The sequence below is a fragment of the Canis lupus genome, chromosome 16 (genome assembly GCF_048164855.1).
Source record: "Canis lupus baileyi chromosome 16, mCanLup2.hap1, whole genome shotgun sequence".
Taxonomy (NCBI): domain Eukaryota; kingdom Metazoa; phylum Chordata; class Mammalia; order Carnivora; family Canidae; genus Canis; species Canis lupus.
The window spans coordinates 25,081,223-25,094,267 of NC_132853.1; the positions used below are offsets into that span (position 1 = coordinate 25,081,223).

General features: G+C 37.6%; 1 protein-coding gene across 1 annotated transcript in view; it reads right to left on the reverse strand.

Annotated features, from left to right (window-relative positions):
* Positions 1–4,604: 4,604 nt before the first annotated feature.
* Positions 4,605–13,045, reverse strand: part of APPBP2 (amyloid beta precursor protein binding protein 2) — a 70,191-nt gene continuing 61,750 nt past the window's right edge. Inside the window, exons 11-13 of the mRNA XM_072779635.1 lie at positions 12,656–12,846; positions 10,389–10,554; positions 4,605–9,166 (exon numbers count right to left, since the gene is read on the reverse strand). Coding sequence (XP_072635736.1) covers positions 8,913–9,166; positions 10,389–10,554; positions 12,656–12,846 — 611 coding nt within the window. The 3' untranslated portion in view covers positions 4,605–8,912. The remainder of the gene's footprint in view (positions 9,167–10,388; positions 10,555–12,655; positions 12,847–13,045) is intronic.

Sequence of the window (13,045 nt, forward strand, 5' to 3'; positions counted from 1 at the left end):
TGAGGTTAGCTTGTGTATGAGTTTTTTACGTTTTTTTTAGGGAGGCTTATATTGCGATGTATTTACCTCTTAGGACCGCTTTTGCTGTATCCCAAAGATTTTGAGCCGTTGTATTTTCATTTTCATTAATTTCCACGAATCTTTTTAATTTTTCTCTAATTTCCTGGTTGACCCATTCATCTTGGTTGACCCATCTTTTAGTAGGATGCTCTTTAACCTCCATGTGTTTGAGTTTCTTCCAAATTATTTCTTGTGATTGAGTTCTAGTTTCAGAGCACTATGGTCTAAAGATATGCAGGAAACAATCTCAATCTTTTGGTATCAGTTGAGACCTGATTTGTAACCCAGAATGTGGCCTATTCTGGAGAAAGTTCCTTGTGCACTTGAGAAGAATGTGTATTCAGTTGCATTAGAATGGAATGTTCTGTTTATATCTGTGAAATCTATTTAGTCCAGTGTATCATTCAAAGCCCTTGTTTCTTTAGTGATGGTCTGCTTAAAAGATCTGTCTTTTGCTGAAAGTGCTGTGTTTAAGTCTCCTACTATTACTGTATTATCTATTACCTCTTTACTTTGGTTATTAATTGATTGATATACTTGACTGCTCCCACATTAGGGACATAAATATTCATAATTGTTAGGTCTTCTTGTTGGATAGACCCTTTAAGTATGATATAGTGTCCCTTTCCATCTCTTATTACAGTCTTTGATATAAACTCTAATTTATCTGATATGGGGATTGCTACCCCAGCTTTCTTTTGAGGAGCATTTGAATGGTAAATGGTTCTCCACCCCTTCATTTTCAGGCTGGAGGTGTCCTTAGGTCTAAAATGAGGCTCTTGTAGATAGCATATAGATGGGCCTTGCTTTTTTGTCCAGTCTGATACCCTATGTCTTTTGATGGGGTCATTTAGCCCATTCATGTTCAGAGTAACTATTGGAAGATACAAATTTAATGTCATAGTATTACCTATACAGTCCCTGTTTTTGTGGATTGTTTCTTTGGGCTCCCTCTTTCTTTTAGAGTCCCCTTTAGTATTTCTTGCAGAGCCAGTTTGGTGGTCACATATTCTTTCAGTTTCTATCTATCCTGGAAGCTCTTTCTTTCCTATTCTGAATTACAGCTTTGCTGGATAAAGTATTCTTGGCTGCATGTTTTTCTAATTTAATACCCAATATATATCATGCCAGCCGTTTCTGGCCTGCCAGGTCTCTGTGGATCTGATATTTCTCCCCACATAGATTAAGAATCTCTTGTCTGAGCTGCTTTAATAATTTTCTGTTTATCTTTGAAATTTGCAAGTTTCACTATTAAATGTCAAGGTGTTGAATGGTTTTTATTGATTTTTGGGGGGTCCTCTCTGTTGGATCTGAATGTCTCTTTCCCTCCCCAATTAGGGAAGTTCTCAGCTATGATTTGTTCAAATATACTTTGTGGTCCTCTCGCTCTCTCTACTTCTTCTGGAATCCCAGTAAGACGAATATTATTCCTTCTCAAGCTATTATTTGTTTCCTGAAGCCTTTCTTCGTGGGTTCTTGATTGTTTTTCTCTTTCTTCCTCAGCTTCCTTCCTTTCCATTAACTTGTCTTCTAGGTCACTCATTCTCTCTTCCACCTCATTAACCCTAGCAGTTTGGAGCATCCCGTTTAGACTACATCTCAGTTATTTTCAATTTTGGCCTAATTAGATCTCAATTCTGCAGTAAGAGAATCTCTAGAGTCCTTTATGGTTTTTTTCCAGATCTACCAGTAATTTTATAATTGTACTTCTGAATTGTATTTCTGACATTTTATTTAAATCCACATCCAGCAATTCTGTGACAGAGTATTACTTCCAGTTCTTTCTTTTGTGGTGAATTCTTACTTCTAGTCATTTTGTCCAGTGTAGAGTGGCTGTATGAGTGAGAAGAGTCAGAAATATCAACCACGACCAAAGTAAAATACACCCTGGATGATTCCAAAGAGATCAGAGGGCAGAAAATAAAAGAAAAAGAACAGAACAAAATAAAACAAAAGGACCACTAAAATGAGAAACAAATGTTAAAAAATAGAATAAAAAAAACAAAAACAAAGAAAAAAAAGGGGTGGTGGTGAGGAAGTGGTGATAGAAAGAGTATATAATCTCCCCAAGGGGACCTACAAGGTGAGTGTATTTTGTTCTCTCCCCAAGGGGACCTAGAAGGTGAGTGTATTTTGTTCTGTATGTTAGATGAGGCTTCAATTCCAAATTTATATAAACCAGCAAAACTTATATAGGGACCCAACATAGACCACAAAAACAGAAACAAGATAGAAGGGGGGCAGAATGGGAAGGAAGAGGGAATAGTCTCACAGAATGAACCGACATGGTGTTCCACTTGGTTCTGGGTGTATTTTGGTCCGTTTGTTAGAAGGTACTAATTTCCACCATTATAAAACAAAATGAGACAGAAAAAACAAAAAACAAAAACCCATAACTCATATATCTACCAAAATTAAATTGACTATGTTGAAGGGAATCCAGTAATGAAGAATATATCTAAGACATGTAATTGTAGAAATATGAAAGTCAAAAAGGAAAAATCTTAAAAACAAAGAGTAGGTAAAATACTGTAGTTAAGGCAAGAAAAGAGAAAAAATATTGGAAAATTTTAACCTGCAATATAAATGAATCGTAAGAAAAAAGCCCTCTAGTTCTATATACTATTTTCCCTCAGTACTGGAGCTTTCCAGTGCTGCTTGGTTGGTAAACTTGCTGTTCCCGTTCTTCCAGCAGTTCTTTTGGGGGCAGGGTCTGCTGCGCTGATTCTCAGGTGTCTGTGCCTGGGTGGAGATGCCCCACCTTTGCCAGGTGCGGAGCTCAGTGTGAGCTGTTATCCTGTGAGACCTTTGTTCTCTAGAGGCCCCGCCTCTCCCAGGTGAAAGAGGAAAAGAAGAAAAACAAATGGTGGCGTCCAGATCTCTAGCTCCGGAGGCAAGAGCTCCCAGCAATACCAAATTGTAGTCTCTCAGTCCACACTGGCCTAGGTGCTCTGGGGGACAGGTGCAGGTGCACTGATCTGCACAAATTGAAGGGCATCCAGTAGCAGGAGAATTCTTGCTGTCCTGTGTCCTCCCAGGGTCTGCCTCTCCAGAAGGGAACAGAGGACAGCCACCTCCGTCCAATGCCAGGCTCTAGGGTAAAGGGAGCTCTGGTGCCCCACTGTGTAAACATCCAGCTTCTCCCAAATGCCCCAGAGGGTTGCAGCATTCCAGCCCTTTACCATGATCTGACCGCAGTTTGCGGTGAGCTTTCTCCCAGGCAGCCCTATTCTTATTGTGCCTCCAGGAATGTTGAGGCTTCACTGCCCCTCCTGCGATTCTGCCCTATCTCCCTGCTGAGCACTTTACAGTCAGAGAAGACTCAGGTGTGGGTTTTTAAAGTTCATGCTTGTCCAGGGCTCGGCTTTTGGTCTGGCTTGTCGTAGCTCCACTCTTGGGCTGATTTTCCCAGCTTGCCGCGGCTCCCCTCCCCCACCTTTTTTCTTCCCTGCCTTCCTACCTTGTCAGAAGTGAGCACTTTTCTCTCTGTAGCATTCCAGCTGTTCTCTCTTTACATCTCAGGTTGAATTCTTAAGTGTTCAGTATGTTTTGAAAGTTATCTAGGTAAGTTTGTGGGACCAGATGAATTGAGGACCCCTACTCTTCCGCCATCTTGCCTCCTCCTACCAGAAAACAGCATTCCATACAAAAGAATAGCATGTTCAGAGTCATGGAAATGTAAAAGGAAAAAGTTTTAAAGTCAGTGTCCCTGCAAGTGGCAGGCAAGATGAAACCAGTGTTGACTACTGCAAGTGAAGGGGGATTTTGTCTAAACGTTAATTTTTTTATAGTAATTTAAGATTTGGTTTCATTTCCTCACTAGCTGTTCTACATGCTTAAGATTCATGCTCTTCCATGGCAGATTTTTTTAAAGATCTCATTGACCCCACCATTCATATGAGGAAATGAAACACAAAGAGGCTTATAATAACATATCTCAAATTCCTACTGCTCAGAGGCAGAGCTGGAACCCAAATCCAGACCCAGGGTTTTCTCCACTATTGCCAACAGAACTTCCCAGGTCTCTGCACCAGCCTCAGCTGTTCTGAGATTGATGCATAGGGAAAAGAATGGGGTAATTATTTCTGTAGACACTAATCACCACTACCCTCCCACTGATTAATATACTGCTCTTTTTTTTTTTTTAATTTTTATTTATTTATGATAGTCACAGAGAGAGAGGCAGAGACACAGGCAGAGGGAGAAGCAGGCTCCATGCACCGGGAGCCCAATGTGGGATTCGATCCCGGGTCTCCAGGATCACGCCCTGGGCCAAAGGCAGGCGCTAAACCGCTGCACCACCCAGGGATCCCTATACTGCTCTGTCTTTTCCAAAGTACTTTCATGAGCCACCATATCTCTAGATGCCATTACCATATGTCTCCTCTGCCACACCTCTTAATTTTTCATGAACAAGAGCACTTTTATTCTAGTTCTAGAAGTTTCTCTCATACTGTTCTCTAATAAAAACAGGTTGCAATAATAATCCCAAGTCCCCACCAAAAATGATCACAACTGAATTGGAAACGAATACACACTGTGAATGCAGGAACACTATATTTATTAGGTCAATAATTCATTTTTAGCAATACAAGTACAGAATATATCACAATGCTGGTTACAAACATACTTAGTATGGTTCAATGGTTACAAATAATGATGGGCACGACAAGTTTGTGTTAAGGATGATAAGAAAGGTCATTCTGACACAATGGAGAATTGTCTTAAAAAAATCTATCAATGACCCTAGATATTTCTATAGAAATTACTGTGGCACTATTAGTGGGGATTTTCATGTAAAGAATTGTTAGTAATTTGTTTCATTAAGAGCTCTTGAGCCTATTAAACTAAAATCCCCTGTCGCTTAATAAAGTATAAAAATAGTACTGACTTGGTAATATTTAATAAAATGTAGCATTCATTCACATCATAAAAGTAGAACTAAATTGAAAAGTTTTAGTTACCATGGCAACATCTTTCCATAAAAGGAATATACAGAAATGAGTAATGTTACACAAATGGTACCTGCAACAATTATTTAGTGATCCAACACTTAACTTGTGCACCACAAACCAGGTTTTCTAGATATCTATAATATAGCATATATTTTTAATCTTAAATTTTACTTTTGAAAAAAAATGTGCACTTCAACAAACTCACTAAGGCCACTCATGCTATAGATACCTAGGATTGCAATTAAAGAATAGTATTATTTAATAAATCCTAAAGCACACTCCTTCAGATCACCAACAGGGTTAAAACCAGTTTTCTGCCTAACACATTCCTGAGATTTGTGGACAATACAACTACTAGTGTTCAAGCTGGAGATTAATCCAAATGTCAGATTAAAAAAATTTTTTTTCCTAGCAAGAACTGAGGTCCTCCAAAGCCAAGAGGTGAAATATATACATTAATATTTGAAGCAAAAATAAAACTCTTAAAAAAGTTTGTACTTATATAAATAAGTATTTTTCCAGTAGTAACTTTGTCATCCAGAAAAGGAACAATTTGCAATCAGCAAGGCTACAAATTCTGGGGGAAAAAAAATAAAGACCAAGTGGCAGTTAAGAATACCTGCTACTAAGCAAACTATTGTTTCAATTTGTAAAGTATGGCCAAAAGCTTTAGTCATATTTTAGGTGTGTTTACTGTTCAGCACTCTGTTTGCATGCAAGGAGCCCCCAAATGGCACTCTCATTTATTTATAAGGTAGCAGCCTCTGTACTTAATTTTCACAACATTATGAATTCTTCCCAAACAGGCTAGGATTGAAGGCCTTTGTCAAATCCTTTTTCACAAATGAGCGCATACTTGCACAAGGATTATTACAGACAACACTGAGTTTGTTTTTAACCAAGCAGAGACAGAGCTTTGATGGTGATAAGGGTCCTAGAGCTTTGGGCAAAGTGGGCTTTGGGGACCCATAAAAACTGTGGTCTAAAAAGCCCAATTGGTTCTATTACACTGGATGTAGGACTATCTGTGTGGCACAGGAGTATTACAGAGCCCCCTGATGCACCCAATTTGAGTAGCACCAAACTTTAGAAAAAAGACTGGGTAAGAGAGAAGAAATCAAAGTCAGGGAAGGATGAGACCAAAGACCCCTTATTTAACATTATTTTGTTGAAGTTCCAGAAAAATCTTTAAGTTGGTCTAGGCTTCCTTACACCTACCCCACCATATGTGAAAAGTTTGTGCAAGCTATTGGTTATTGTGAGGTAAATTTTACTCTTTTCTTCGAGATTCTTTTTAACCCCATAAAGCACGGTGACATTCACCTCTCTAAATGACCCTAAGCATCCCTAGGAAAAGGAAAAATCTCACACTTAAAAAAAAATTAAGGTATTATCCTTCATCAGAACCAGAATTAACAGCATACTGTTTGTTCTATCATTAACAGGCTGTCAATCTCTTTTCTCAGCCTACAGTGTTTGCATTAAATCCAATTGTATGGATTTACAGAAAACTACATTAAAACACTGGTATAGGGAAACTAACTTTTTTTTTTAGAAAAACTGGCTGCCACTTAACAATATCACCCTGTGATCTTAGGCTTCTAAATATCATGTTGCTTTATCATTGAGTGTGAGCTAGGTTGAGTTCAAACTGAATTAAGAGAGGATGAGGCCTTAAATCATTTGCTTGGTTTTATCCTAGGAAATGCTATATGTGCACAAAACCAAGAGATACAGATTGATTAAAAAAAAAAAAAACTTCATATGGAAACGTAAGTTTCAAAATATTTATTGAAAAACAATTTACCATGACATTCCTATACCACAAACATACCACAGGACTCTAAATAACCAACAAAAGTATACAAAGCCTATCCTGAAAATATCTTTGGAGGTATTAAATATATAGGCCCATGAGGATAGAGCTGAGTAACTTAATAAATGTCAGTCCTCGGTCACACAGACTATTTGGTAATTAATAAAGACGTGCCTCTTGGCATTAGGCTTTGAACTGGGAGGGGAGGTGCAGGTGTGCCAATGTACTCTTCTTAAAATTAAAAAGAAAATAATTCAATTTGAGGAATAAACCCAGGTTTTGAAATCATAGTTATAATATTAGGATCTAGGCTTGCTTCATCTCTTTATGTGCCTCCCCCAGTAGTCAGTACCCTCCTGGGGACTTAAAAACACTGGCTCATAACTAAAAAGACTGTAAATAACAGTTTTAAACAAGATTAGGTTTGCAAAGTTCAAAAAAGTGTTTAAAATCAAATTTACCTGAAATCTCCAAATAATTTTTTCTGTACTCAATGTGGCAGTTTAGATTTCTTCCCCACTCTAATCCCAACGTGCATGTTAAAAGAAAACCAAAATTCAACACACATCCATTCACCCACAGACTACTCCAAGCATTAGCCAAGAGCAACATCTCTAACAGCCAAATCATGAACCCCTGAAAATAGGGGGGAAACCCTGATTCTTAACTATAGAAGCACCAAATAGGCCACTATAGTAAGAATTGAGGTAACAGCAAAAGACCTTTCTGTTTCTTGAATCGCTACATGTTGCAACTTTCCAAATTTGAATATTAATTACCTCAACATTAAATAACCTGACCGGTTTAAGATTAAAAAAATCAAAACCCAATAAACAGGAAGATAAGTTAGTGAAATAGATATATAATTAGGGGATCTCTGCATTTGACTCTTGAATTTCAAATAAAATGACTCAGCTGTATTATTATTTACCATAAAAATGAAGGCTCTCTAAGAAGACTTGCTTCTTTTGGACATTCATTTTTCCATTAATCCCCACAAACCATACAGTAACCTTAAATTGCCACCCATGAACTATTTCATGACTCTTAGCCAATATACTTGTTAATTGCATTGATTATTAGGGAAACATTTAAAATGAGGGGGATGGTTGCAGCAGATATTTATAGACTTGCTTATGGCATTGCCATCTGTGCACACTGACTAAAGATATGCCACTGAAGTTGCCAAATTTCCCTAGTTTGGTGTCTAATTACATGAATATAATTTTTGCATTATTATTTTCCATTATACATCTAAATGAAACATTCTACTGATAAAAGTATATGCAGGGGCTAAAATAATAACCTAAAGCCTCTGGTCCAATAACCCCTTTCTACATTAGGCTGGTCCTTTTTAGGTCCTCCTGGTCCTAAGAGCAAACGCTATCAGAGCATCTTGCATTGTACCAAAAAACCCTGAAACAACCAAAGGGTTAATAAAACTGCTGGTTTGTCAGCTTTTCTATTACTTACAGATCAACACTGGTCCAGTTCAGATGAATCTGACAATCCTTCCCTTGTAATAGAGCTCTAGAGTGGTTGTATCCACTTCTCTGGGTAAGGTAACCAAACCTAAGTCAGGATGTCCCTCTTCTACTAGTACTGTGTGAACTTTTCTATACTGCATATAAAGATTTTCCCCATAAAATTTCTTTACGATACAGTATTGAATACCTCCACAAGGAAGAATATGTTAAAAAGTTGTTAAAATCATCCTTACATAATAAGAATGCAACTCTTTTAAACTCTTAAATAGTTTTATTTAGGGGTTCTTTTCAGGCTTCTGCAAAATGAATTATTTTTTTTTAAATGAAAAAAAAAAAAAAGATTTCCTGTTGTTTATTCTACTAAGTTGAAAATATGGGCCAGACTACTTATACATGCGGTACATGCTGAATATAACTGAATATATGCTTATTCCTACAGACACTCTGCAAGATAGGGATCACCCAAATAGGGTCAGTGGACTGGACCAGTGTTTCAATGCAAATTCCAGCCCTAAAAAACAACATGGTATTGATTTCACAGTATGAATTCCCTGGAATCTGGGAAAAGGTAAATTAGTTAACTGAGGTCCTCCCTCAGCAGCTCGGTCCCTCAACATTCTGAGAAATCAAGAAGGACTGTACCACTTCTTCAGTGGATTGGGGGCTGGTGTTGACATCTTCAAGGGCATCGGTCACCGAATACTGACGATCTCGTAACCGGTTCCAGTTAGACAGAACATTGTGATACTCAAAAACTTTCTCATAATTTCCAATGGAGTTGTAAAGTTTAATGAGACCTCGGTAATCATATTCTAGTCCACTGTAGCCTTCACCAAACAGTTTCTTCCCTGAAAGTAACACACACACACATGCACAAAAAAGAGAGAAAGAAAGCTCAAACAATGAAACAAGAGGTTCTTTTTTTTTTTTTCAAGAGGTTCTTAAAAGACAACATAAGTTCAATTTTTAAAATATAGAGTGGTTTCATTTTATTCCCTAAGATAAGTGAGAAACTAATGAGATTGGGTACCCACAGACAAGATAAATATATTTGATTACATGAGAAATAAGAACTTCTGTTCTTTTAAAGGCACCATTTAGAAACAAGCAGCAGAAGGCACCTGGGTGGCTCAGTAGTTGAGCCTCTACCTTTGGCTCACATCATGATCCCAGGGTCCTGGGATTGAGTCCTGCATCAGGCTCCTTGCAGGGAGCCTGTTTCTCCCTCCACCTGTGTCTCATTACCTATCTGCAGCACACATAACCGACAAAGGGCTTGCTGCATCCATAGTGTATAAAGACATTCTGCAAACCAATAAGGAATGACAGACAATTCAATATAAAAATAAGGAATTTTTAAAGTAAACTCTACCCCCAACATGGGGCTCAAACCCATGACCCTGAAATCAAGAGTTACATGCTCTACCAACTGAGCCAGCCAGGAATCCCAAGAACAGGGAAAAATTTTAACAGGCACATTAGATGAGGACTACAGTATCTTATTTTATAATAGGCCTGAAATGGAAACAATCCAAATGTTCTAAATATCCATTAACAGTAGAATGGATAAATAATGATATATTAATCCAAAAAATATTATATAGCACTGGAAATTAATAAGTGATAGTGATATGGAACAACACAAATGCATTTCACAATTCATGTTCACCAAAAGAAACTGAACATGTAAAAACATACATTGTATGATTCCACTGGTATCAAGTTCAAAAACAGGTAGACCTCATCTATGATGTCAAAGTCAGAAGAAGGGAAGTGGAGGGAGTAGTAATTACATAATTAGTTTACAATAACTGCTTTTGCTTATACTTGTAACTCTGCCTAAACTGTTATACTTCTTACTACTAGCTTCAACATCAATAAATCATCTTTAGCAAAATGTTTCAGATGATCTTGGAGTGGCTTCTGGATATCCTTAGCAGCTTTAAAGTCATTTAAGTCTTAGTAATTACACTTCCCTTACACAACATATAAGATATGTTGACATGTTGATTTTTAATCAATTAAGAAAATTTTATTTTTTTTGACTAAGAAAATTTTAAAATAACATACCAATTGCTATTGATCGCAAATAAAGTTTCTCAGCATTTTCATACTGATTCATGTCGTAATTGTATAAAGAAGCCAGATGTCCCACTGAAAGGGCTACTTCATAATCTTCCTGACCAAGAAGTTGCTCTTTTATCTGAATTGCTTTGATATGCATTTCTTCAGCTTCCTGAAAAATAATTAAGCTGTATTAGCCATTAGATTATACTATTTTTTATATAAACAATTCTTACACAATGAGTAAGACTACTCTAAATGCAAAGGCATGGATGGCATAAGATGATCAGATCAGAGGACATACTATGTTAATCGAAAAGTTGCCTAAGGGACGCATTACTTGTTTGGGAAGCTATACATATAAGCTCACGATAGTAACTATGTTCTATGCCAAAAACGAGAAAATTTGTCCTGGTAATAATAAGTTGTTAGAAGAAACGAACATCATAACTTTCTAAAATGAAAATTATTTGTTAACATCCTCCAAAATTTAATTGAACCTTGTTAAGAAACTCCATACTATAAAATGTTCAATTACATAGGTTAACGCTTTATTTTTTCAAATTCTGACAATTTTTATTCCAACAAACAAAACTCAGGTTGAGGGATATGTAGATGGATTTTTAGGTGAAAAAGAATGTCTTAGGTAGTGACTCTCATCCTTTCCTTATTGTAACCCTAAAATGAACAATATTAATAATTTATAACCCAAAATTTTAAAGGAGAACTAATTTAGTTAAATTTTTATCACTACAATTAATACTTGTGGGTAGCCCCGGTGGCTTAGTGGTTTAGTGCTGCCTTCAGCCCAGGGCATGATCCTGGAGACCTGGGATCAAGTCCTATGTCAGGCTCCCTATGTGGAGCCTGTTTCTTCCTCTGCCTGTGTCTCCGCCTCTCCCTCTTCCCCCGTCTCTAATAAATAAATAAAATCTTAAAAAATAATAATAATACTTGTGATATCTGACATTTCTTGCATACCTACCATATGCCAGACATTATGCTAAGGGCTAACACATTTTTTTTTTTTTTTAAGATTTTATTTCTTTGAGAGAGAAAGAGAGCGAGTGAGCGAGAGCAAGAGAGCACATGAGCTGGAGAAGGGACAGAGGGAGAAGCAGACTCGATGCTGAGCAGGGAGCCAGACACAGGGCTCGATCCCAGGACCCTGGGATCATGACCTGAGCTGAAGGCAGACTCTTTACTGAGTCATCAAGGTGCCCTCGCTAAGGGCTATACTTAACATAGCTAACACTATTTTTTTTTTTTTTAAGATTTTATTTATTTACTCATGAGAGAGAGAGAGAGAGAGAAAGAGAGAGAGAGAGAGAGGCAGAGACACAGGCAGAGGGAGACGTCCCGACGTGGGACCCGATCTGGGGTCTCTAGGATCATGCCCTGGACTGAAGACGGCGCTAAACCGCTGAGCCACCCGGGCTGCCCATAACACTATGTTTTTGTCGTTTGAAGATTTAATTTTAGAGCAAGTGAAAGAAAGAGAGAGACCGTAAGTGCACGTGTACCAGTTGGGGTGAGGGGGAACAGAGGGAGAGAATCTTTAAGCAGACTCCCCACTGAGTGGAAGCCCGGACCACGGGTTCAATCTCACAACCTATGAAATCATGACCTGATCTGAGCTGAAACCAAGAGCTGGATGTTTAACCAACTGAGCTACCCAGGTGCCCCTGGTTTTCTGTTTTTAGGCTTTTATTTATTTAAGGAATCTCTATACCCAATGTAGGGCTTGAACTCATGGCCTTGAGATCAAGAGTCACATGCTCTTTTGACTGAACCAGACAGGTGCCACGCTAACAGCTATGTTTTAAGTCTAATTATAATAGCCATTTTAGCTTTATGTTTTGATATTACGTCTTATTTTTCCATGGTTTGGATTTTGAATTTTATTTATATTTTGACTGTTGTTTTATACTCTATTTTCTCAATTCTATTGTGGAATAAGGTAGGAGTATAACATATATATATATACTTTGGGATGCCTGGGTGGCTTAGCAGTTGAGCACCTGCCTTCGGCCCAGGCCATGATCATGGAGTCCCCGGATCAAGTCCCACATCGGGCTCCCTGCATGGAGCCTGCTTCTCCCTCTGCCTGTGTCTCTGCCTCTCTCTCTGTGTCTCTCATGAATAAATAAAATCTTTAAAAAAAATATGTATACTCTATTAGTTCAGATTACTGAAGATGTATTATTTAAGATTGTACTTTATTACCTGAAATTATTTACTGAGAGAAAAAAGATAGTAAAACGTGCTTCTACCTTAAATTTTCTCATTGACTGGTAAAGTCTTCCAAGGTTTCCATAGTGTTTTGCAGTCTGTACATTAAATTCTCCAAAAGCTTTTTTAGCTAGTTGGAGTGAAGACAGGTGCAAATCATGAGCTTCTTGAAGCAGCCTCTGTTCAGTTTCTTTATTATGACAGTCAATTGCAATCTCCTCTAAAATAAGAGCTGATTAAGAAAGCAATAAAATTAGCATACTTCCAACCATCTATCAAAGCTAATCAGAGCATATGATTTAAAATTAAATTCTATAAATGATTGTGGTTATGGTTTAGAACTGGTAAAAATGAATTCCACATTAATGAAAAAGTATACTTTTGGGGGTCATTCTACTTGGCATAGTATAATGACTTCAAATGTAAGAAAA